We start from the raw sequence: 25328 nt of genomic DNA, 5'->3' as shown, positions 1-25328 counted from the left end.
TTGGTGTTAGTTATGTGCAAATCCTAACTACACATAGGTCTAAAAAGAACTACACAAAGGTTAGGTGTATGCATCCAATCGCTGTTGAAAAATATGAATACCAAAATTAGGAAGGCACCATCCTAATTTGCATATTTTTATTTTCTTTTTGAGAATATATCCAATCTACATTTTTTTAGCGTATATCTTTTTCCCCAGAATTTTTTGAGTGTATATCCTTTTGTTTTAGAAACTTTTCAGCGTATATCCAATGCATCTAGTCCGTCTACGTCCTAACTAACTGGGCCAAAGGCCCATTGACACCTAATCCGTTTACGCCCTAAATAACGGGGCCAAAGGCCCATTGGAACAAGACATGATTTACGCCCTAACTATCGCCTCTATCCCGAAAAATTTGAGTTTTCGTTTCAAAAGCGGCAAGAACTCAACACCATTTCGTCGGATCTCTCCTAAGTTTGATCCCCTTCCCCATAAGCGCATCCCTCCATGGATTTCCCTGCATAATCTTTACGTTGGGCGACCCTGAACCTATGCGCAGGCCATCTGCTCGACGAAATGCGCGGGGCAACCACCCAGCGCCGGGGGCCGTGCCGCCGCACCTACCAGGCGTCAGGCTCCGGCGGCGGCGGGGTCGACCGCCTCGGCGCCCTCCCGGACGCGCTCCTGCACCACGTCATGTCGTTCCTGAAGGCATGGGAGGTGGTTCCCACCTGCGTGCTCGCGCGCTGGTGACGCCACCTATGGGAGTCCGCGCCCTGCGTCGACCTCCGCGTGCGCTACATGAGCCGCGACGCCGACCCGCCGCAGGAGTTCCGCGACTTCGTGCACCGCCTCTTCCTCCTCTGCGACGTGTCAGCGCCCGTGGACATGCTCCGCCTACAGCCCAGCGACGAGGACGCTGGCTTCAACGAGGACGATGCCAGCATCTGGATCAGGACTGCTCTCAAGCGCAGGGCATGGGTTATTCACCTTGCCAGGCATCACAAGAGAGTCGCGTCGTTGGACGGCGTGCCCTTCGTTTCGTGCCACCTCAAGATCTTGAAGTTGTCGTACGCCAGGCTCGATGACAGTGTCCTCCGACAGCTTTCTGCTAGTTGCAAATCCTTGGAGCAGCTGGATCTCAAGGATTGCTTGGTCACAGGCCCTGGGATTGTGTCCGTCTCTTTGAGGACCTTAATCATGCTTAAGTGCAAGTTCAATTCGGGATTCTCAATTGCCCCTCCTAGCCTCTTCTCCATTGCAGCTCCCAACCTCCTACTTCTGCGCCTCATCACACCGTATGCCCAAGTTCCGTCATTTACCAACTTTGGGTCACTAGTCACATCCACTATCTTACTTGATGACCATTTCTTGAGCAATGAATTTGAACACATCAGCAATAAGGATGACTGCGATGAAACTACTGATGACGATGGCAATGATGATAAGAGGGAGAACTATACGATTAATGATGCCTCATCTTTGAGTGATGATGATGATTTTGGATACATCGGTGATTTTGACGAGTTTGGATATGGATATGGTTTTCCCGAAGAAAGATATGGGCACAGTCGCTACAAGGACAATTATAATTATGGTAGCAATATTGATAGTGATGACAATGCCTATGAATACAGTGAGATCGCAAATGATGCAAAGTATGGCTACAAAGGTAAGGGAAGCTTTCCAGTGAAGATGGTAACTATGGAAAAATCAGTGGTGGAAATTATAGTTACATTCTAGGTGGCCATCATATGCTCGAGAGCCTTTCCACAGCTACGAGTTTGGAGTTGTTAATTGATGCTGGAGAGGTATAACAATCACCATCTTTTACTGATTTCTCTTTCTCCTCTCTTATTTTCTATTTATATTTTCCTTGGCATGGTCATAGTTATAATGGGACATTTTTTCCTGCATGTTTCACAATGAAATGCCGGGTTCCCTCCAATAGAACACGTGTCGAATGAGCACATTTCTGACCTTCTGCTCTGGTGTAGTACTAGTTTATTTAATCATCAATTGTAGCTTCAAGGGAGTATTATTCATCAATTATGTTCTCATTGCAACTTTCCAGTTTTTCTCTTTGTTGCAACAGTGTATCTTTTCAACAGATTAGCTATATATATTCATTTTTTATAAGAGTGTCTAAGGCCGATGTTCCTCCAGTTACTAGAAAATAAAGATGAATGATATGAAACCAATACGTGCTACTCTTCTAGCAATACATCACTATATGATAGATGTTGTTTTCCCTTCTTTTTCGAGATGGGTATCTTTTGTCTGTTGAATAAACCATCCATATGCAGTTTTTACTGTGAGAAGTTGATTTGAGTTACTACCGTTCTTTGCTGAATACTCTTTTGTCTGCATTATGAAGGTGGTTCTGACTAGGGAATTGAGAAGGTGTCCAACTTTTAGCAACCTGAAGACCCTGTCCCTTGGTGAATGGTGTATGGCCGCTGATTTCGATGCATTAATTTTCTTGCTACAGCATTCACCTAATATAAAGACGCTTTTCTCCAATTCAAATTGGTATGTGTGATTACATATTTGGTGTATGCTACTTGATCCTAGACTTCATTGTTATTAGTTTTTTAGTATCTGATCGCACACTTAATGACAATTTGGTTAATGTGCTAAAGAACTTCAGCACAAGGAAGGCATTGGAAACATGTATCAAACTACAGGGAAGATCATTTACTTGCAAAGAACTTAGAATGGTGAAGATCAAATGTTCAAAGGACGATTGGAGAGTCCACACCTTGGTACATATGTTCAGGGCAAATGGTATATCACTAGAGAATATTTATGTGCGTCGGAGCGGGGATGCTTGTGAGTCATACCTATACCATTTCGTATTTACTTGCAATATCAGCATTTCCTTACTGGTTTATATATTCATATGCTATTTACTGAGATGTAAAGAGCACATTGCCGTGTTCCTGAAAAGCTAAATAAGTATAAATGGGCATATAATCTGCTTAGTGTATACATCGATATTCTGTTACATGAGAAGTATATTCTGTAAAATTAAAAGATGTTCTTTCGTACATGGTCCTAATCCACAGTCATCTACTTTTTGATATTTCTACCAGATCTCCGTGGCCAGAAGTTTATGAGGGACCTCGCCAAACAAGAACTGGATGAATGTGGGGACGACTGGATGTAAACGTCCAGAAGTTTACGAGGGGTCTTCTAGATATTAAATCCTGCCGGCGATCGACCATGCATTATGTAGTTAGCAAGGTGTAGTAAGAACCCTTGATCTCCATGTAGTACTGATTATGCTTTCAAAGCTTCACCGGATCTTTTGACGTCCTTTTTAGTAGCATGGGCTACAAATCGCTGGGATGTTCTTCCTATACTATAAAATAATTCATTTGTGTGGTCTGTAGTAAACTTTGCTTTTTTGCCAGAACAGAAAATAAATTATGGATGCGTCGTGCCTGAATTGTGGTGCAGCTGAGATACGCTTTGTTATTTCACTCCGATAGTATGACTGTAGGGTTCATTTGTCAGGGTTATTTTATCTTCGGAAGTTTAGTATAGTTGTATATTGAAATTAATGCAAAATTGAAAATTTGAAATGTGTTTCACATGCAGTGAAAAGGAAATACACTTCATATACAACAGGTCGAATACTGAAGTAAACTTCATGCTCTGAATCATGTGTGCCTACAACTATGAGCGGTGACGTATTTTCTCTCAGAACTAGACAATTGCCCGTGCGTTGCGACGGGAGTATAAACATTCTAGTAGATTAGCCCCTGACTGCACGACTATTATTGTACTATATTATTGTTTTTGAGAATCCATGTATATTATTATATTGATACGCTAAAATCTTACCAAATGTTTGTATGCAATCGCCATGATTTCTCTGCCATTTTATTGTTAAGCACTTATTTGGTAAGAATTTAATGATTTGCCAACAAAATATGTGTTTATTTTGGTAAGTTAATAAACATGAGACAATTAAATGGATGGGAGAACAATCAAATATGGGAGGAAAAAATCAAAGAGGATAAGGAAAGAGTGCGACGTATATATGGAAGGTTGGACGAAAAAGAGGTGAAATGGGAACCTTACGTTCTTTTTAAGTAGTAGAGATTTAAGTAGTAGAGATAAGCACTTATTTGGTAAGAATTTAATGACTTGCCAACAAAATATGTGATTATTTTGGTAAGTTAATAAACATGAGACAATTAAATGGATGGGAGAACAATCAAATATGGGAGGAAAAAATCAAAGAGGATAAGGAAAGAGTGCGACGTATATATGGAAGGTTGGACGAAAAAGAGGTGAAATGGGAACCTTACGTTCTTTTTAAGTAGTAGAGATAACAGATATTAACACCTGAAAAAATACACCGCGTTTTTGTTGTTGAAAAAGGACACTGTTAATAAGACGGTGAATTTCACTTTTTACCCACTGTTTGTGTATTTGTGATAGTATTTGCCCCATTTAAATTTTCGGCCACATTGTACCCCAAAATTGCTGTGATGTGTCGTGTTTAACCCAATTTAACACTTTGCCCGGATTTTAACCAGTTGGGTCCTCTTATCAAGATGATGTGTGTGATGACCAGTATTCCAACTAGGAGTCTAGGAAGCGTAAACAAGATGGCACTATCCTCTACCCACCTAATCGGACTCGCGCCCCCGTCCACCTAATTGGCAAAACCTTGCCCCATGGCAAATCTTGATTTGGTTGTCGCCTGACGGCTCCTCTTTGCCGCCCTTTATTCTCTTCGCCCCACCACTTGTGGTCTCACAGAGTGGGCCTGGCTTGACCAAACCAGAAAATATGGTGCAGAGCTAGGGTGGTTTTTTATGGGTTGTGCTGGCGAGAAATAAGAGCAACTCTACCAGCGTCGTCATACCGTGCATTTGGAAACTGGCGTGAGCGCGGCGCCCATTTCTGCCTAGGCTGCCACCGACATTCATTCAAAATACTCGAGGGCGGTGGGTAGGCGGGCACGGACGACGACTGATTCTATCTTACGGTGCACGTCATCCTTGATCCACTTGAAGTAGTCCCACATCCTCCCCCAGAACCCTCTCTTGGTGTGGACCTCTTAGGTCTTGCTGGGGAGGACGTGACCGCATCGACATGGCCGATGAGATTGAGTGTGGTGGCAGGGATGGAGAGGGCAGGGTGGCGGCCGGTGAAGGGGGGCGGTGAGGTGAGTGTGTTGGCGACGGGGATGGGGGAGAGAGGTTAAATGTGGTGCTGATGGCGAAGGTAATGGGTCCATATACCAGCGAATGGGCGTGTTCCGGATGGAAATTGGGCCTGATTTGCTACGTGCGGGAGGGGAACATGACGAAGAGCGTTAGTTGGCACTCTGCTCGGTGGATACGTGGTTGCAACGTTGTCCCGGAGGAAGCGGCAATTGCACGGGCAACAACGACATTGATAGGGCTGCATGCAGGAGGAAGAGTCTGAGCCAAAACTTTCTTCCCGCTCGAGCAGATGGTGGATGATGCATGCTCCAAACCAATGCCCCCACATTATTTGAAGGGTTGAATATGGAGCACCCTTCACAAATTATGCATGCCGAATGTCGGATGACTAGTATGCTAAAATGGCATTCTCATTCAAAAGTCGCCATATTGGTCGGGCGACTACTATAGAATCTGGCTTTTAGTTGCAAAAATAGAAAACCGAAAGCTGGACCACTGGATTGAGGATGGATGGCACAGATTCAATGGGACAGATGTGTACACAGAAATGCACGCTTCTGCGCAAAAAGGACCCTCTTTTCTAACGAATGTGCTACCGTAATAGCCCTAGCATTGATTGGGAAAGAGGTAGCGACACGGAAAAGGCAAGTGTTGACCTAAGATGTGAAATGACGAAAATGCCCTCGGCGGGGCCTAGAAACAATGGGCGGTGGCACGCTGGAGGGCACACTACTCACTGCGGCAGTGTTTTCGGTTTGATCCGACGGCCGAGGTCTTTCAGGAGCGAGATCGAATGGTCGAAAACGCATCAAGAAATTGATCCGACGACCGAGAGTGCCTAAGCTCTAAGAGAGTGCGGGGGCGCCCACGGTTCTTATTTCAGGATTTGCTCCTGTGATAGTCCCATCTGACCATCTCCCCTGTTGCTTCGCGGCGGCGCTCCAGATCCGGTGCCAAGCGCATCCCTTTCCTTCCCTTCCCCGGCTACTCCGACTCAAGGCCACCACCAGACATCGCGCCCCACATCTCCGAGCGGCAACCGGTCGCCGTCGCGACGGTGAGCTCCACGGTGGGGAAGGGCACCGCCGGCATAGGTGCCTTCGAGGCACCACGTGACGTTCACCGTGCCCTCCTCCGGCACATCTACGACGTGGATGAGCCCACGCCGTCCGCGCCCAAGCTGCAAGGTGGCCACCTCTTCCCTGCTTTCCTTTCGCTGCCGCTATGTACAATCATTTTATTACTATTTTGGGTAGTGGATTTGGAGAATTTGTGACATTCCACTCGGCAGTTTGTTTGTGCCAGTTTCCTTAACAAACGGCAATGCGCTCCATATCCTTTGATGAAGGTTTTAAAAATCTTCAACTTTATACTACAAGTCAGGCTCATGTACTAGTGCATGCTTGTACAGGAACCGATCAAGTGCTTCTGCCAGCTCTTGTGTACGTGAGTGTCTCTTGGCGGAATTCAGTTTAGGCCATCTCAAGCAGTCTCTCTTGGTATGTTATGTTCCGTTCCATCATTCAAAATCCTGACTGACAAAGCTGAGCCGCGGTGTCGCTAAACCTGCATGCAGATCTTCCGCTCGACGAAATGCACCGGAGCACCACCCAGCGCCCGGGCCAGCGCCGCGGCGCCCGCCGGGCTGTCGCCAAGCCCGACCGCCTCAGCGCCCTCCCGGACGAGCTCCTGCATTACATCATGTCATTCTTGAAGGCGTGGGAGGTGGTCCGCAGCTGCGTGCTCGCGCGGCGGTGGCGCCATCTCTGGGCGTCCGTGCCCTGCGTCGATCTCCGCGTGCGCCCCTCCACTGGCCGCTACGGCGACCCGCCTGAGAAGTTCCGCGACTTCGTGCACCGGCTCTTCCTCCTCCGGGACGAATCGGCGCCCGTGGTCATGCTCCGCCTGCGGTCGAGCGACGAAGAAGCGGGCTTCACCGATGACGACGCCAGCGCGTGGATGATGGCCGCCATCAAGCGCAACGCGCGGGTTATCCATCTCACCGGGCGTTGCTCAGAGATCGCGTCATTGGACCGCGTGTCGTTCATCTCTTGCCACCTCAAGGTCTTGAAGCTGTCGTATGCCATGCTCGACTACAGGATCCTCGGGCAGCTTTCTTCTAGTTGCACGTCTTTGGAAGTACTAGGTCTGAAGGATTGCTTGGTGGCGGGCCCTAGGATTGTGTCCGCCTCTTTGAAGACTTTAATCATGCTCGAATGCGAGATTAGTTGCGCCTTCTCCATTGCTGCTCCGAACCTCCTACTTCTGCACCTCATCACACCTTACGTCCGAGTCCCATCATTCAAGAATTTGGGATCACTTGTCACAGCTACTATCATACTTGATGACTCTTTCTTGGGTGATGACAATGAATGCATCAGTGATGAAGATTATTGTGATGGAACTACTGATGACGACGGGGATGATAGCGACAATAATGATTGGACAGAGAGCTCGAAGATTCATGATGAGTCTTCCTTGAGTGATGGTGTTGGATATGATGATTTTATAAGGTTTGGATATGGACATGGTTTTGCTGAAGGAATTTACAGGCATGATCGTTACAAGGATAATTATTATTATGGTGATGACAATACCTATGCATACAGTGAGATTGCAAATGATGCAAAGTATGGCTACAAAGGTAAAGACCTGATTTCCAGTAAAGACAGTATCTATGATGGATATACAGAATGCAATGATGGGAAGATTTTAGGTGGCCGTCATATTCTTCAGAGTCTTTCAAGTGCTAGAACTTTGGAGTTGTTGACTGATGCTGGAGAGGTATAGCTGTCACCACCTTTTACTATTTTCTCTATCTTCGAGTAAGAAAATTTTCTTGATATAGCCATAATTGTTTTTTTTTTCTTAACAACTTTTCCTGATGTTTGCAAAAGAAATTTATGTCGCTCCCAACAGAATACACATGTACAATGAGCACATTTCTTACATAAGTAGCAACACCTGGTTAGAAAGGCACAGTTGACTTGGAGAAGAGTTCAGATCAAGAAATTTGTACTAGCTCATTTCATCATCAAATGTAGTAGGTCAAATCAATGAGATATGGAAGTATGGAGCTTCAAGAGAACATTATATATTATTTAGATTATTGTTTGTTATTTTTTACATTCTTGAAGTAGTGTATCTTTTTAAATGATTACTGTTCAAATCGTTGTGTAATTAACTATTTTGAGTCTATGTACCAGTATAATGGCAATGTCCCTTCACATTATAGAAAAGAATGAGGAATCTTATTTTACCAATAGGTACTAATCATGGTAACACATCACTATATGTCTTAATTTCTTTCTCGTGGTTGGTATGTTTGTTTTCTTCTCTGCATATTTAATAAACCTCTTGTATTCAATATATAAAATATAATATTGATTCAAATTACTATGTTTAATTGCTGAACACTCATTTTATGTGCAATGTGTAGGTGGTTCTGAGTAGGGAACTGAATACATGTCCAACTTTTGGCAACCTGAAGACCCTGTCCCTTGGCGAATGGTGTATGGCTGCAGACTTTGATGCATTAATTTTCTTGCTGCAGCACTCACCTAATATACAGAAACTCTTTCTCCAACTTAAAATTGTATGTGTAATTACATAGTTGGGGCTTATGCTTACTTGATTATCTTTTAGTTTTGAGTATTTTAGCGCATGCTTAACAACAACTTTTTTATCTGCAAAAGAACTTCAATGCCAGAAAGGCATCAGAAACAGGTATCAAACTACAGAGAAGATCATTTACTTGCAAAGATCTTCGAATGGTGAAGATCACATGCTCAAAGGATGATGGGAGAGTCCATAAGCTGGCAAATTTGTTTATGGCAAATGGTATGCCAGTCGAGAAAATTTATGTCCACCACAGCGGGAGTGCTTGTGAGTCATACCTTCTCTTCAGATAGCATTTTGTATTTATTTTCATTATCTGTAGTTTTACTTGCTTGTATGTTCATGTGCTACTTGCTGACGGATGTCCACTGCATACTGTCTTGGTCCGCTTTCCCTGAAAAGCCACATGCTTTTATGTGCATATATAATCTGTTTAATATCTTGTCAGCATTCTGTTAAATTGGAAGTATGTTTTGCTAACTTAAGTATGTTCCTTCTGTACATGATCCTAGACTACACACTTATACACTTATACACTCCCTGATATTTCTACCAGATCTCCGCAGCCAGAAGCAGACGAAGGAGTTCTGGGGGGTGTAACATCCAACATCCTCATGAGCAACTGATCGTGCTCTCAAAGCTGCGCTGGGTTTCTTAATTTCCTCTTTTTTGGTAACATGGATGACGTTGGTGATTATTGAATCGTTGGAATGTTGTTGCCAGTGGGATGAGCTGAGAAGTTCAACTAGTAGTAGGTCTAGCCTCTAGTACAAGTTTGCTTTGTTCCTGGAACGGATATGAATGCTCGTCGTTTGAATGCTTCAGACTTGAGAGTGGTGCATTTGAGTCTGTCATGCGTTGTGCTATGCTCCAGAAAGCATTAAGCATTGATCCTATGGTGAGTTATAGGCAGCTTTACTACCGTACAAATTCTGATGTCGTGTAAAAGGAAATGAACCTTCATTCCGATTTCGGCGATGAAGGTTTACATTGATGTCTAACTATTCATATTTCGGTGCTCTGCAATCATATACAATAGGTAGAATATTGAAATAAGCTTCATGCTCTGCAATCATGTGTGCCCACAAGGCCACAACTAGGAGCAGAGAGGTATTTTCTCTCTGAATAACAAATACTGACACACCTGAAAAAACACACCACAATTTTTTGGTTGAAAAGGGATATAGTTAATAAGAGAGTTAATTTAACTTTTTACCCATTGTTTGTCTATTTGTGATAGTATTTGCCCCATTTAAATTTTCCGCCACATTCTACCTCAAAATTGTTTTGTTGTATCTAGTTTAACCTGTTGGGTCCACTTGTCAAGATAACGTGTGTGATGGCGGGTAAGGGCTTTTGGAGGCCGAGCTCCACGGAGCTCGTTTTCAAAATACAAATTTCTACAAGGTGAAAAAATTTGAAATTGTTTGTATATACACTTTCACACATGTGTATTGCCTCTGTGCAAAAATTCAAAACCAAATACTTTCACACGTGGCGTACAGAAAAAAGACAAAAACGTATTTCTAAAATGGGCCAATATTTTTTGTTGTTGGGCCAGATATTTGTTTTTTTTGTACAGCCTACAAATCACAACAAATTCAAATAATTTTCTTACACGTTCGTGCGGAAATCTATTAAGTTACCGTAGATTTTTTTTTTTGATTTTTTCTGAAATTTGAAATATAAATTTTGATTTTTTTTAAATACCGAGCTCCCTGGAGCTCGGCCTCCGTTGGCATTTTCCGGTTTGATGGCCAGTATTCCAACTCGGAAGCGTAAACCAGATGGGAGTATCCTCCCTACCCACCAAATCGGACTCGCGTCCTCGTGTGCCTAATCGGCAAAACCTGGCCTATGCAAATCTAGTTTTAGTTGTCGCTTGCCGCCCTTTGTTCATCTTTGCCCCATCGCTTGTGGTTGCATAGAGTGGTTTTGGCTTGACCAAATCACCAAACAAGTGAGCTGGAGTGGTTTTATGGCTTGTGCTGGTAGATGGGGATGTAAGAGCAACTCTAGCAGAGTCGCCATATTGTGCATCACGCGACATTCATTTCTGCTAGGCTGCTGTTGACACTGAGTCAAAATACTCAAGGGCGGCGGGTAGGTGGGCACGACCGGCGACTGATTCAGCTTCACGGTGCGTGTCATCCTCGATCCATTCAAAGTAGCCCCACACTCTCTCTCAGAACTCTCTCGGCACGGGCCTCTCAGTTCTTACTGGGAAGAGCACGACCGCACCAACATGGTCGATGAGGTTGAGTGTGGCGGCGGGGACTAATGAGGGTTGAGAGGGGGCGAGGTGTCGGCCGGTGAAGGGGGGCAGATAAGGTGAGTGTGTCAGCGATGAGGAGGGGGGGGGGGGGTGGTTGAATGTAGTGTTTCTCTGTAACGCTAATCCCATATGAAGTTGTCCTTAGGTCTAGCATCACTTGGTATGCACTGCCACAAATTTACAAACCGGGATACAAGTGGAGTTCACTTGTAAAATCCAATTTGGCCCCCAGAAGCACGTGATCTTGCACGTGAAAATGATTTTTGAGATGTCGAAAAAATCTTAATTTTTTTACGTAATCATAGTCACATCCAAATGCTGCCTGCAAAGTCTTAGGCAAAAAGTTAAACATTTTGGCCTGTGCAAAAAATAAATAAATTGAACACCAAATGTTACCCCAAAATGTCATTCAAATTTGTTTTTTTCACCGTGAAACACTAGTGCTCCGTTTCTTATGAAAATTGCCAAACATGCTTGCTAAACTAACACAAACATCCGCAAAAAAATCAAGAATTTTTAAAAACATTTTACCATTTTTTTTAAATTACCGCGTGGGAGCAAATGCTCCGGAGCCAAAACGCCTCCCACTGCTCACTCTCTCAATAAGAAAAGACTTTGAGTGTACGCCATCCCACTCCGCAACTCACTCCGAAGCAGCCGCCACCAGAAAACTGAGAAAGCGGCAACAAACTCCACCCATTTCACCGAGTTTCTCTCCGTAAGTTCCCTTTCCTCCCACCGAGATTTCAAAATCCTGACTGACAGGGCTGCGCCGGGGCGACCCGAAACCCTACGTGCAGGCCTTCTGCTCGACGAAATGTGCCGGAGCACCACCCAGCGCCCGGGGCCGCGCCGCGGCGCCGGCCTCAAGCCCGGATCCCGCGGCCCGACCGCCGTCAAGCCCGACCGCCTCAGCGCCCTCCCGGACACGCTCCTGCACCACATCATGTCGTCCCTCAAGGCGTGGGAGGCGGTCCGCATCTGCGTGCTCGCGCGCCGGTGGCGCCACCTCTGGGCTTCCTCGCCCTACGTCGACCTCCGCGTGCGCCACTCCTCCGGCCGCGACGCCGACCCGCCGGAGGAGTTCCGCCACTTCGTGCACCGCCTCTTCCTCCTCCGCGACGCGTCAGCGCCCGTGGGCACGCTCCGCCTGCGGTCCGGCGACGAGGACGCCGGCTACGACGAGGACGACGCCAGCGCGTGGATCAGGGCCGCCATCAACCGCAACGCGCGGGTCATCCATCTCGCTGGCCATCGTTCGGAGATTGCATCGTTGGAACGCGTGCAGTTCGTCTCGTGCCACCTGAAGGTGCTGAAGCTGTCGTATGCCAGGCTCGACGGCCGGATCCTCAAGCAGCTCTCTTCCAGCTGCACGTCTTTGGAGGAGATGGATCTGAAGGATTGCCTGGTGACAGGCGCCGGGATTGTGTCTGCCTCTTTGAAGACTTTGATCATGCTCAAGTGCAAGATCAAATGCGCCTTCTCCATTGCTGCTCCGAACCTCCTACTTCTGCGCCTCACCACGCCTTACGTCCGAGTCCCATCATTCAAGAACTTGGGGTCACTTGTCACGGGCACCATCATACTTGATGACTCTTTCCTGGGTAATGATTTTGAGCACATCAGTGATGAAGATGACTGTGATGGAACTACTGATGACGACGGGGGTGATAGCGATGATAATGATTGGACAGAGAGCTCTAAGATTCATGATGATGACTCTTCCTTGGGTGATGATTTTGGATATGATCATTTTATAAGATTTGGATATGGAGATACTTTTGCTGAAGAAAGTTACACGCAGGGTCATTACAAGGATAATTTTGATTATGGTAGTGATATCGATAGCGATGACAATACCTATGAATACGGTGAGATTGCAAATGATGCAAAGCATGGCTACAAAGGTAAAGGCCAGATTTCCAGTAAAGATGGTAACTATGGTGGAAACAGAGAATGCAATGGTAGGAAGATTTTAGGTGGACGCCATATTCTTGAGTCTCTTTCAAGTGCTAGGACTTTGGAGTTGTTGACTGATGCGGGAGAGGTATATATAGCTGTCACCACCTTTTACTGGTCTCTCTATCTTTGAGTAAGAAAATTTCCTTGATATGGCCATCATTGTTTTTTTAACAGCCTTTTCTGATGTTTGCCAAAGAAATTTATGTTGCTCCCAACAGAACACACATATGTCCAATGAGCACATTTCTTCTTACATAAGTAGCAACACCTTCTTAGAAAGGCGCAGTTGACTGGGAGAAGAGTTCAGATCAAGAAATTTGTACTAGCTCATTTCATCATCAAATAGTACTCTGTAGGTGAAATCAATAAGATAGGGAAGTATGCAGCTTCAAGAGAGCATTATTTACTATTTCAGATTATTTTTTATATTCATGTAGTATTGTATCTTTTTAAATGATTACAGTTTAAATCGTCGTGTAATTAACTATTTTGAGTCTGCATACCAGTATAACGGCAATGTCCCGTCACATTTTAGAAAAAATGATGAATCATATTTTTACCAATAGGCGCTAATCATGGTAACACATTACTATATGTCTTAATTTCGTTTTCATGGTGAGTATGTTTGTTTTCTTCTCTGCATATTAAATAAACCTCTTGTATTCAGTATATAAAATATAAAATTGATTCAAATTACCATGTTTATTTGCTGAACACTCATTTTATGTGTGTAGGTGGTTCTGAGTAGGGAACTGGAAATGTGTCCAAGTTTTGGCAACCTGAAGACCCTGTCCCTTGGCGAATGGTGTATGACTGCAGACTTTGATACACTAATTTTCTTGCTGCAGCACTCACCTAATATACAGAAGCTCTTTCTCCAACTTAAAATTGTATGTGTAATTACATATTTGGGGCTTATGCTTACTTGATTATTTTTTAGTTTTGAGTACCTGAACACATGTTTAACAACAACTTTCTTGATCTGCAAAAGAACTTCAATACCAGAAAGGTATCAGAAACAGGTATCGAACTACAGAGAAGATCATTTACTTGCAAAGATCTTCGAATGGTGAAGATCACATGCTCAAAGGATGATGGGAGAGTCCATAAGCTGGCAAATTTGTTTATGGCAAATGGTATGCCAGTCGAGAAAATTTATGTCCACCACAGCGGGAGTGCTTGTGAGTCATACCTTCTCTTCAGATAACATTTCGTATTTATTTGTGTTATCAGTATTATTACTTGCTTGTGTGTTTCTGTGCTATTGGCTGACGGATGTAAGCTGCATATTGTCTTGTTCCACCTTCCCTGAAAAGCTACATGTTTTTATGTGCATATAATCTGCTTGATGTCTTGTCACCATTCTGTTAAATTGAAAGTATATTTGTTAACTTAAATATGTTTCTTCTGTGCATGATCCTAAACTACACACTTATCATCTCCCTGATAATTCTACCAGATCTCCGTAGCCAGAAGTAGATGAAAGAATTCGCCAGGCGTGAACTGGAGTTTTGGGGGATGTAACATCCAGCAGCCTCATTTGCTTTCAGATAAGAAATCCTGTACCATGGTCTCCACGAAGCACTGATCGTGCTCTCAAAGCTGCGCCGTATTTCTTGATGCCCTCTTTTTTTTTTCAGTAACATGCATGGCTGATGTTTATGGCCATCAATCATTGGAATGTTCTTCCCCGTATGATGAGTCAAGACTTTAAATTTTTTTTAAACCAGTAGTAGGTCTAGGCTCAACCGCTCAAGTACATTTTTGCTTTGTTCCTGTAACGGATATGAATGATCCTCGTTTGAGTGTTTTAGACTAGTGCGTCTCACGAGTTTGCCATGCAACCATGTCGTTTCTACGATGACAAATGTTGATCCTTATATAGGCGGCTTTAGTGCCGTGCAAATCCAGATATTATATACTAGTAGTAGAAGGAGCTGACCATTGTTTGACATAAAGACCATTGTCAAACTAGGTGCATATTGCCAACTCGTTCTCAGACGTACAGTACCAGGCAAGATGCGGCAGCATCAACTGAATGCAGTGCTGGTAATACCGGCAAGTAAAATCCACAAACACTTAGGGCTCACATTTGATTGTTGAGTAGGAAAAAACCGGAGAAAATAAACCCTTAGGGGAGATTCTCCTGTGCACATGAGATCCCTTCCACCACGTGGGAGAAGTTCCCACTGCCCTGGGTGCCAAAATGGCAACAAGGGGGAGGGAAGAAAGTCCCTCAAATAACACAAAGACTTGACCCCTCGGCACACAGATAACAATAGACTTGTACATACAAAATTCTATAGATAACAATAGACCATATATAAGAATTCCACAAATAATTCTCAAAAAACTTGAATTTTAAGAAATATTACAATTGATAACCACCACTTCACAAAGATTCAAATATCGGTTGGTCTAAATTTCTTTGCGACCAAGTGTTGGCCTAAACTGTTTTCATGTGCCATCATAGTTCAAGTTTGTTCACGAAAAAAAAACTTGAATTATCAATTGCCTTGTCGGTGGCAGAGATACTTTTGAATAAGAAGAACTGCAAGACGATGATCACTAGCCCTACTTATGTTTTTTCTCCACTCCGCATCGCCATCAGATACCAAAAGTTGATGCTCACTGAACTACACAAAAAATCAAGTTAGCACTAGTTTACATTTTCAATAGACTAATTTTGAGTACATAAACGGATTAAGATGAAATAATATCAGCCAACATATTGTATGTGCAGTGTGCATAATAAAATCGAGACCACGTTGCTTGCGAAAAGAATATAATTTTTTCAAGCTTCTTTGAACATCTACAAAGTACTCAGATTCAGAATGTCCTATGAACCAGAATGCCACTTACAGTCAATACCAAGTACTCAGATTTAATATCCATTTTTCAGGGAATAAAGCAAAAAGAATCAAATTTTATGATCAAGCAGATGTTTGTGTGTGTCATCCTATGACATGTAAAAATGTTGGACAAGATTGTGACCGAAGCAAGCAAGAAAAATAATCACAAGCTGGAAAAGCACGACTAGAGTACCAAATTACTAATAAATACGTAGTATGTGGCCACACTTATGAGTAAATCATTTGTCAAACAGATTTCTACAAAAGTTCACTTAAATGACAACATATCCTAATCGGAGCAATAGGGAAAAAAGTAAAGAAATAACATCTTTAACTAGCTAGGCACGTGGCAAGCTGGTAGTACTATCAGATTCCTTATAATGAGGGAATCTCCTTCCCACACCTATGCCTTTTGTATTCCAAGGCAAATTAAAATAAGGCATATGTCTACGGGGAGCTCTTGGCTAGTTCATTGTGACTTATTATCATAATTATTTTGCTACTCTATCTATTATGTTGTCATCCATGCCAAAAGGGAGAGGTTAAAAGGGCATTTGTGCCCTTAATTGTTTTTTTTGCTAATGACAACATAACTTGCTGTTCTAACCACATGCTTGAGTCTATAAATAGTGCTGCCACATCATGGAAGAATGCATCGATGGTTAGATATGCTCCTCAATTTGAAAAAGGTAAAAGAAGAATTTTGCTATTGGTTTACCTCGTAATATTTTAGTCCATAATAGGGCAACCACACTATCAAGAGGGGGTTCAGCATGAAGGTATTCTGGGAATGGACTACACGTACACCAAATATATGTACCTAAGTCATACAAAAATGTGCAAGGAGAGGTCCTCTAAATCTACTAGGGTACACATTTTCTGAAAACCCTAGAACCTCCGGGGTAGCCAGGAACTTCTGAGGCAAGATTCAGGCAGGTTTCGGGGCGTTGAGAGAGATTGCACAAACTGTGCAATGTCTCTAGAAACCTCAGAACCTGCCAGGAACTTCTGGGGCAAGGTTCAGGCAGCTTTCGGGGTGTTGAGAGAGATTGCACAAACTGTGCAATGTCTCTAGAAACCTTAGAACCTGCCCGAAACTTCTAGTGTTCGGAACTTCCAGGACTGCCTGGAACTTCCAGGGCTAAAAGAACCTGTGAAAATCGGTTGGATTTCCGGTGACCTTATAAATAGTCTTTCTCTTCTCCAAGAAGGTGATGACTCCATTTCTCTCACTTCCATTTTTAGAACTTGATTTCTAGGAGATCACCCCCTAGCCACCCAAAGCTCTTGATCTTTTGAGGAGTGAAGGAGTAGTGCTCCACCTACACATTCACCAAAGCAAAGGTGATTCCTCCTTGTTTTCGTGGTGAATCTTGTTACTCTCGGAGGTTGAAGACTCCTAGGTGATAGGAATGCTCTGGTGAGGAACCAAATTGTGATTTACCCCAAAAAGTTTGTGAAGGTTTGGAGTGCCTAAAGGTCTACGGTCTACCACTAGTGGTTGGGCATCACATTTGTTGTGATATCTCAAGGAGAATAGGGGCGAGCCTTCATGGTAACACCCAACCCTCCAACTGTGACTAGTTTCCCTCCAAGGAAGTGAACATTAAGATACATCCTCATCTCCAGAGTTAGGTTATTCCTAACCCTAGCTCCTTACTTGTGGTTACTTTTTCCTTGTCCTTGCGGTCGATATATCGTATTATGTTGTTTAATTTGTACTATTATTGCTATCATCTTTGCTAGAAACTTGACTCACCTTTGCAATTGTTAGGCGTACATTGACATTCACCATTTTCCTAAACTTGCTAATTAACTAGTAAATTTTGAATTTTTTTTCTATTCATCCCCTCTCTAGGTCCATGTCGATCCTTTTGGATGACATTCCTCAGATTTTCTCAGACTTGATCTTCAAGGTGAAAATCCATGATCTGCCCTTCGGTAGTTGGATCTGGCGACGATGGCGCTTGAGCGTCGTTCCCTTCCTGAAGGCATTGCTATTGGAAAACATTTCTCATTTACTTGTGATTTCAAGGCATGGTTGTTGCGGATATGGTCGTTGTTGGAGTTTGTTAATCATTGTTTTCAATGTTGCGGAGGTTTTTTACTCCACCAATGCATAACTTCGGTCTTGTATGACTTTACTATTTGCTGGTGTGATTCTTCGTGTGTGCGTAGCTGAATTTTTTTTTGGGGGGGGGGGGGGGGTTGGCTTCCAATCTATTCATCGTCTGTCATGAGCCGAAGGTAGGCCACAGTCAACACCTCCCCCTCACTGCAGCACGGAATTTTTTATTGTGGTAGACAGTCAAGAAGTCGTCGTGCTAAGGCGCCACAAGACCAACACACCAGAAGAACAACCGTCGCCGATGAGTAGAAGCATAGATAGGGAGGATCCAAACCATAGTCACAGAAACGAAAGATTGGATCCACAAAGATTCATCGATGACGAACATCGACCTAATCCTACAAGATTTTTCGGAGACACATCTCCACATGCCCTTCGACGACATTAGACACATTGCCGAAAATGAGGTCTATGTATGAGGACTTTATTCCATCCGCAATGAGCCGCCGCCCCGCCTTACCGAGAAGGACACAAACCCCAATCGACCTAAAAACACCTAAAATTGGGTAGGAACCCTCCCGCCGGCAAGGGTCGATGCCCACCATGTCTCCATGGCCCTAAGGTCATAGAAGACGAGGTGGACCAACGGCGACGTTGATGGGAGGCAGAGATACCCTAATCACCTGGGCAATTGTGAGAGGAGGAGAAGTGGTACATGTGGTCCAGAGTACTCCCTCCGTCCGGAAATACATGTCTTACAAATGGAGTCTCTCAATTATTGCCATTGATGGTTGTGTCCATTGGTGTTAGTTATGTGCGTATCCTAACTACACATAGGTCTAAAAAGAACTACACAGAGGTTAGGTGTATGCATCCAATCGCTTTGAAAAATATGAATACCAAAATGAGGAAGGCACCATCCTAATTTGCATATTTTTATTTTCTTTTTGAGAATATATCCAATCTGCATTTTTTAGCGTATATCTTTTTTTCCTGAGAATCTTTTGAGCGTATATCCTTTTGTTTTAGAAACTTTTCAGTGTACTAGGTAATTGCCCGTGCGTTGCAGCGGGGACATATATCTTCAAACAACCATGTCGCTCTCTCTTCATCGGGTATTCCATGTAACAGCTCGTGCTGCTTCCAGCACTCACAGAATTGTTCACCAATCAATGCAAATAATTAAGGAGCACCAAATAATAAAAAGTCAACCAAATTGTTACAAAATGGTCTACAAACATAAGCATAAAATTATATATATTCAATGGTTTCTTGAGCCAACTGTAGGCTTTGCCAAGACACCCCATCATAGTGTTGTTGTGATTGGCTTTTTTACAGACTTTCACTAACATGCGAAAAACCTCTATCTCATTTTTAACAAAGGGATCAAATTATAGCATGCAAATGTGCCGGCAATTCGTTCGCACACCTAATCTGCCAAAAAAGAATGTGGTTCTCATCGGTGCTTCCATCCTATTAGAAACTCACTACAGTAAGAAATGAAATTCCTTCCTTTCTAAAGGAAAGGTGTTGGTGTAATTAGTTAACATAAACCTTGTATTACTAAAACTTCATAAGCCGCTAACAACCATATACTAACACTGCATATTTTGAGATCTTGATCTATTAGAAAGGGGAATTAATAAGATTTCATTCACAAGCATACCTTCCGGAAAAATCAAATTTTGCATGTATTACAAATTACCAAAAGAAAATAGGAAAATGGATTTGTACATGGAAACATGGGTATATGGCTATCAACACCACACACTACCATAATAAAGTTGCTTTAGGACTGAAGATTTGGCTTAGCTAAATTAATGTAAACCATTTTTTTTGCATATAAAGTTCAGATTACCAATCCCCATACAAGCTTCAATACATAAATCATGCAACACTAAATACCTGACTTATCACAATAAACATTAATATTCACTACATCTACAGTTGTTAGATCTCAATCCCAGCAGTTTTCAGGAGGCCAACCATCAATCTTACCTGCATTGGAAAATAATCAGCAGACATATCAAATCACAAAAGTAATGGACATCACACATGCATCTTCTAATCCTTTTGTTGCAACAACATCTATTAATCAATTGCTAGTGGAAACTATGACAAATACTCAAAGAGCACCCATAGCACTATATTTTGTATCGAGATGAAAGAAAATACCTCTTTTATCATATGTCCATTCAGTACCTCACGCCATGCAACATACTCACTACATTTGTTGCTTGCGCAAAGTGCAGTATGCACATGTTTTTTACCTGCAAATGCAGCTACACTTCGGAAAAGTAGTTGACTTCTGTTTGTATGATAGGTCTGCTACGATACAAGAATTAAGTTACATGCTCGCAAACCTTGTTCAGGTTGCAGTGGTTAAGCTAGGTGATGACTGGTGAGCATTGATGTTTCTTAACCTTTGTCATGGGCTCATGGCCGGTGACTCATGCCAGGAGCAAGCACAGGACACTGAAGTGGTAGCCTGACATATGGTTTATGTGTGCGGGCATAGCCTATACTTTGTGTGTGTGTGTATGTGTGTGTGTGTGGCTTTCTATAAACAGTTAAACACCCATGCTTGTTAGTGTTTCAATAGTACAGAAATAGCAAAGTCTTTTTTTTAGAAAAGGAGGATGACACACGGCCTCTGCATCTGGGAGATGCATGCGGCCACTTTATTAATTATTCTCGAGGACCTTACAAAGTATTACAATAATAGGACTGAATCCATCATCTTGGCATCATATGTCACTACTCCTATCCATATGATGAAGGAGCGCTAGCTGGGCCAAATACCCAGTCCACTCACCTAATCCTATCATCCAAAGCCAGCAGCCCCAGCCGAGCCACATACCGGGTCTGGGGCATGAACTGGTCTGACGCACTCACATGTGTCGTCGCCGCCATCTTCCATTGGTCCGTCTTCAGAGCAGATATTGCTTCTACCTTGTCAGGCCACTCTATCATCGACGCCACCATGACGCCAGACAACAACCCCCTCCTGCGCGAGTCCAGCACCGCGCATCGGGCACCGAATCTCCACTGCACCACGCCGCCGAGATCCGCCGTCATCAATGTGCAGGATGAAGCACCGCTCCACCAAAAAAGCCGCCCACTGGTCCCTCGAACCCGTGTACGCCTCCAAGAATGACGCCCCAAGGAGGAAACGACACCAACGCGCCGCCGTCATCTGATCTACTGATGTAGGGTTTCCCCCAGAGGTAGCGGATAGAGGTCTGGAGCTTCTCCACGGCGAGGCCTTCAAGAAGGTAATGACACAAAAAAGTGCCGCCAACGGCGGTCTTGGCATCAGGCCGAGAACTAGGTTTTCACCCGGATCCGCTGAAGGAACGTCCATCAAGCATCGTGTGCACGGGTCGCCGCCGATCTGAGCTGCCGCACATTGAGGTCGCACCGGCCAGATCAGATCTGTCCGGAGGGCAAACCACACATGGCGCCGACCCAACCCAGGCCCTCCATGCCGCCAAGGGCCAGAGGCGCTGGGGCCTCCACCATGCGCAGCCGCCCTGCCACCCACGCGGCCCAGGACGGCCAGCACCGCCACATCCCGTCGACGGCGCGCGCCCACCAGATCCGAGCAGAACACCCCGATCCGCCGCCAAAACGGTCAGCCGCCGCTCCCTGGGGCCGCCGCCCTACAATCTAGCGCCACCGCGCCATAGAAGAGGCCGGAGGACCAGATCCATGCCGGCGTGCAGCTCCGCGTCGCATGGCGCGCCGTCCAGGGCTGACCTCCATGCGTGACGAGAGAGGAAGGGCCCGCCGCCACCGGCAACCGCATGGGCTTTGCCCGGCGGGGACGCCCGACGGCGGCGAGGGGAAGGGAGCAGGAGGGGGTGGCGGCGGCGGCGGGGTTAGGTCACCCGAGCCGCCCCCCTGGAGAGCGACGCGGGTGTCAAACCTGAGTCTCGTCACTTAGCAAAGTCTGAATTCCCCTACCCCCTTCTCTGTTCCTAGTCCTCTGTCTTCTCCTCTTCACGCATAGCAGATTGGGTGTTACAAAGTCAAAGAAACCCTACAGATCAGAGGACATAAGAACATATTTCCATATTTTCTAATGAATATAATTCACAGCCTGCTTTTTCAAATATATCACATACACCATATTTCTAGGAAGTGCTATTCAAGTTCATAGTAAGAGATTAAAGTAAGTAAGCATGTGTTCACTCACCTCGATGTCAGTTGACTATCTAAAGCATCAGCCTCCCAGCATCTCTCCGTTCAGTACTGCGCGCACAGTTTGTTGCAAAGTGATCCAAGAGCACTAAACTGAAAGGGAGATTCCTGTTTTCAGATAATGAGTTCATGGTGTGAATTAACGATAACTGGTAAGTGGTAACTAAACCATACCTAGCCGGCGCCGCCGCCGGCGGAGGAAGTGGAGGAAACAGCAATGTACTGGATCCATCGCCCACCGTCCAGATCGACCCATGCACAGGAGACAACACCGGGCGCACGTCGATGCCGATGAGCTGCTAATCATGGTTGTGTCCCGGATCCACCGCCCTCCATCCAAGTTGGCTAATGCACCAATGACGAAGTGGTGGCATCGTCGCAAGAAGAGGGAAGTTACGGTCCAATAAGTTGCGTCACCGGAGACAATCAGTGTGACAAGATGAACGTGTGGTCGTCTGCGTATCTCGTCAAATAAAAAGTTGGATGTTTGAATTAGGGGGTGATTGTTGGGATAATCCAAACAATGCGTAAGTTAGTTTAAGACTGATCAACGTTGCCGGTTAATTAGTTTGGAAAGTGCACGCTTAGTAGTAGAATAGGAAAGCTATCTTGAGTTGTGGTTTGTAGTTTCCTAGTACTAGTACGTGTACGTGTGTGAGATCTCTAGTTGAATTAGGAATCTGTAGCAGAGTCCGTGTCGGTGTTGGTTTAGTAGTAAACGTCCGAGTAGGTCCTGTGTTGGAGTCGTGGCTGCACTTATATAAGCAGCAGCAGCGCGTGAGTTTTGTATCGTGAGAGAAAACCAGAAAATAGAAATAAAGAGAAAAACAAAGGGCTTGATACGGGCCCTTGGCTATCAGTTTTTGTGTGCGCGTGCGTTCTTGCTATTTGATGTGATCGATCTTCATGATGAATTTTCAATAATTGGTATCAGAGTAAGGTTCGAGTGAAGTTGTGCTTGCCTCGGGGTGGCGACCCGACTAGCGCCTCGGGGCGGGCAATACAGTCGCTGGTGTAGCGACAAGGAGGAACGGGCGATACAGTCGCTGGTGTAGCGACGAGGAGGTGCGGGCGATATAGTCGTTGGGTGGTGGAACGTCGTGGAGGATCAGGCGGTCGTCGTTCGGCGTAGCGGCGACGAGAAGGCGGTAAAGGCGCTGTCGCAAGCGAGGCGACGGGTGATTATCGTTCGACAAAACGACCTGGAGGAGGTTGACGGGAGCGATAGTGCCGAGGTGCGATGCTAGAAAATCTCGTGAAGATCGTCGTTCGGGGGGAGCGAGGAAGAGGCGACAAAGTTGCGAGCTGTCGTCAAGGTGTGCACATGAGTTCTTGTAAGGTGCGTCCAAGAGCTCAGATGTGTGAATCTTCTGCTGCAGTTGAGATGGTCACTGGCGGGGAAAATTGCAAGCGACAGCGGGTGGAAAAAGGAATGCGTGCCTTGCGTTTTCGTTCGTGGTCGCAGAGTTCTGGCGAGTTCATATACGGTGCAGATGAGTTGCACGTATATGGCAAGTTGTGTTGCCGCTGGACAGGAGGTGTCGTTTGATAAGATGTGGCATCGGCGACACTGAGAAGATATGAAGATGTGGTGGGTGAAGAGTTGTGTCTCCCCACGTACAAGCAACCGACGAGAAGATGAATATCAACGTGAAGATGGACGCGGACCAGTTAAGTTGAGTTCCTGCATGAGGTTATGCGTTTAGTCTGCATATAGCATGCTAAGATGTGGCAGCGTGGCTGGTAGTCCAAGTAATCGTTGGTTTCAGTCTATAAAAGCCGGCATGAAAAAAATGATGACGAAGTGGTGGCATCGTCGCAAGAAGAGGGAAGTTGCAGTCCAGTAAGTTGCGTCACTGGAGACAATCAGTGTGACAAGATGAACGTGTGGTCGTCTGCCTATCTCGTCAAATAAAAAGTTGGATGTTTGGATTAGAGGATGATTGTTAGGATAATCCAAACAATGCCTAAGTTAGTTTAAGACTGATCAACGTTGCCGGTTAATTAGTTTGGAAAGTGCACGTGTTAGTAGTAGAATAGAAAAGCTATCTTGAGTTGTGGTTTGTAGTTTCCTAGTACTAGTACGTGTACGTGTGTGAGATCTCTAGTTGAATTAGGAATCTGTAGCAGAGTCCGTGTCGGTGTTGGTTTAGTAGTAAACGTCCGAGTAGGTCCTGTGCTGGAGTCGTGGCTGCACTTATATAAGCAGCAGCAGCGCGTGAGTTTTGTATCGTGAGAGAAAACCAGAAAATAGAAATAAAGAGAAAAACAAAGGGCTTGATACGGGCCTTTGCCTATTAGTTTTTGTGTACGCATGCGTTCGTGCTATTTGATGTGATCGATCCTGATGGTGAATTTTCAACATGCACCACACGCACCGGCTCGTCGTCAATGCCCACGAGCTTCGTTGTGAAGTCCAGGGGGAGCGCCGTGCCTAGAAACTGGTGTGTGCGCTACGTGCTACTCGCAAGCGTTGGCAGCTCGGAAGGGCGGCTAGGGTTAGGACCGGGAGGAGGGAGAGAACGCTTGCACAGATTTTTTGTGCGTACTATAAGGATGTTTCCTATTTTGCGGGTTCTTTTGTTGACTGGACAAAACCAATCGCGCATGGGGTGGAAGGCACAGGGAAAACCGGCTGCGGGAGGCTCGACGAATGGAGTCTCTCAATTATTGCCATTGATGGTTGTGTCCGTTGGTGTTAGTTATGTGCGCATCACATAAATGGCTGTGGTTTGTGTCCGTCCCCACGTAGGGTGACGGTTGGCGTGTCTTGTCCGGCGATTGCGGAGGCGATCGCGATCTGGCGAGGCGAAACCTAGGGTTCCTCGATCCCTCGTCCTGTTCCCGGTCTCGTGCGAGTCATTCTCCCTCCCTTCCCATCCACGAAAGGCCTTCTGCGCGTTCCCCTAGGGCGTGTGGTCATAATACACTTAAACCCTAGGAGGTGCAGGGGTGTGTGGGGGAGGCGGTGGAGGAGGAGTCATGGAGGGGGTCGCTGGGCTGTTCAAGGGGTTGAAGCTCTCGGATGAGGAGAAGAAGGGAGTCAGGATCAGGATCTTGGCCAAGGAGAAGGGGAAGGAGGTGGCGGCTCAGGCGGTTGGGAAGGTGATGTCGGAGAAGCCGACGCATCCCGATGCGATCTGTCTCACGCTGGGGAAGATCTAGTGCCCAATCAAGGGGATTGA

The 25328-nt window shown here is 45.0% G+C and overlaps 1 protein-coding gene and 2 pseudogenes across 1 annotated transcript; all 3 read left to right on the top strand.

Annotated features, from left to right (window-relative positions):
• The first annotated feature begins 552 nt into the window (after window positions 1-552).
• On the top strand, window positions 553-3148 carry LOC147983930 (uncharacterized; annotated as a pseudogene).
• A 2935-nt stretch (window positions 3149-6083) lies between these two features.
• On the top strand, window positions 6084-9628 carry LOC147983929 (uncharacterized). Its single transcript, XM_087539638.1, has 6 exons — window positions 6084-6352; window positions 6577-6664; window positions 6742-7949; window positions 8605-8760; window positions 8861-9050; window positions 9327-9628. Exons 3-6 carry the CDS (start codon window positions 6759-6761, stop codon window positions 9407-9409), a joined length of 1620 nt encoding a protein of 539 aa, XP_087395764.1. The 5' UTR covers window positions 6084-6352; window positions 6577-6664; window positions 6742-6758; the 3' UTR covers window positions 9410-9628.
• Window positions 9629-11965: 2337 nt separating this feature from the next.
• LOC147983928 (uncharacterized) lies at window positions 11966-14544 on the top strand (annotated as a pseudogene).
• Window positions 14545-25328: the final 10784 nt, after the last annotated feature.

Source organism: Triticum urartu, chromosome 2A (genome assembly GCF_056163025.1).
Source record: "Triticum urartu cultivar PI428250 chromosome 2A, HENAU_Tu73, whole genome shotgun sequence".
Lineage (NCBI taxonomy): Eukaryota > Viridiplantae > Streptophyta > Magnoliopsida > Poales > Poaceae > Triticum > Triticum urartu.
The sequence above is the reverse complement of the archived record's forward strand: the minus strand, read 5'-3'. Positions and strand labels throughout refer to the sequence as shown.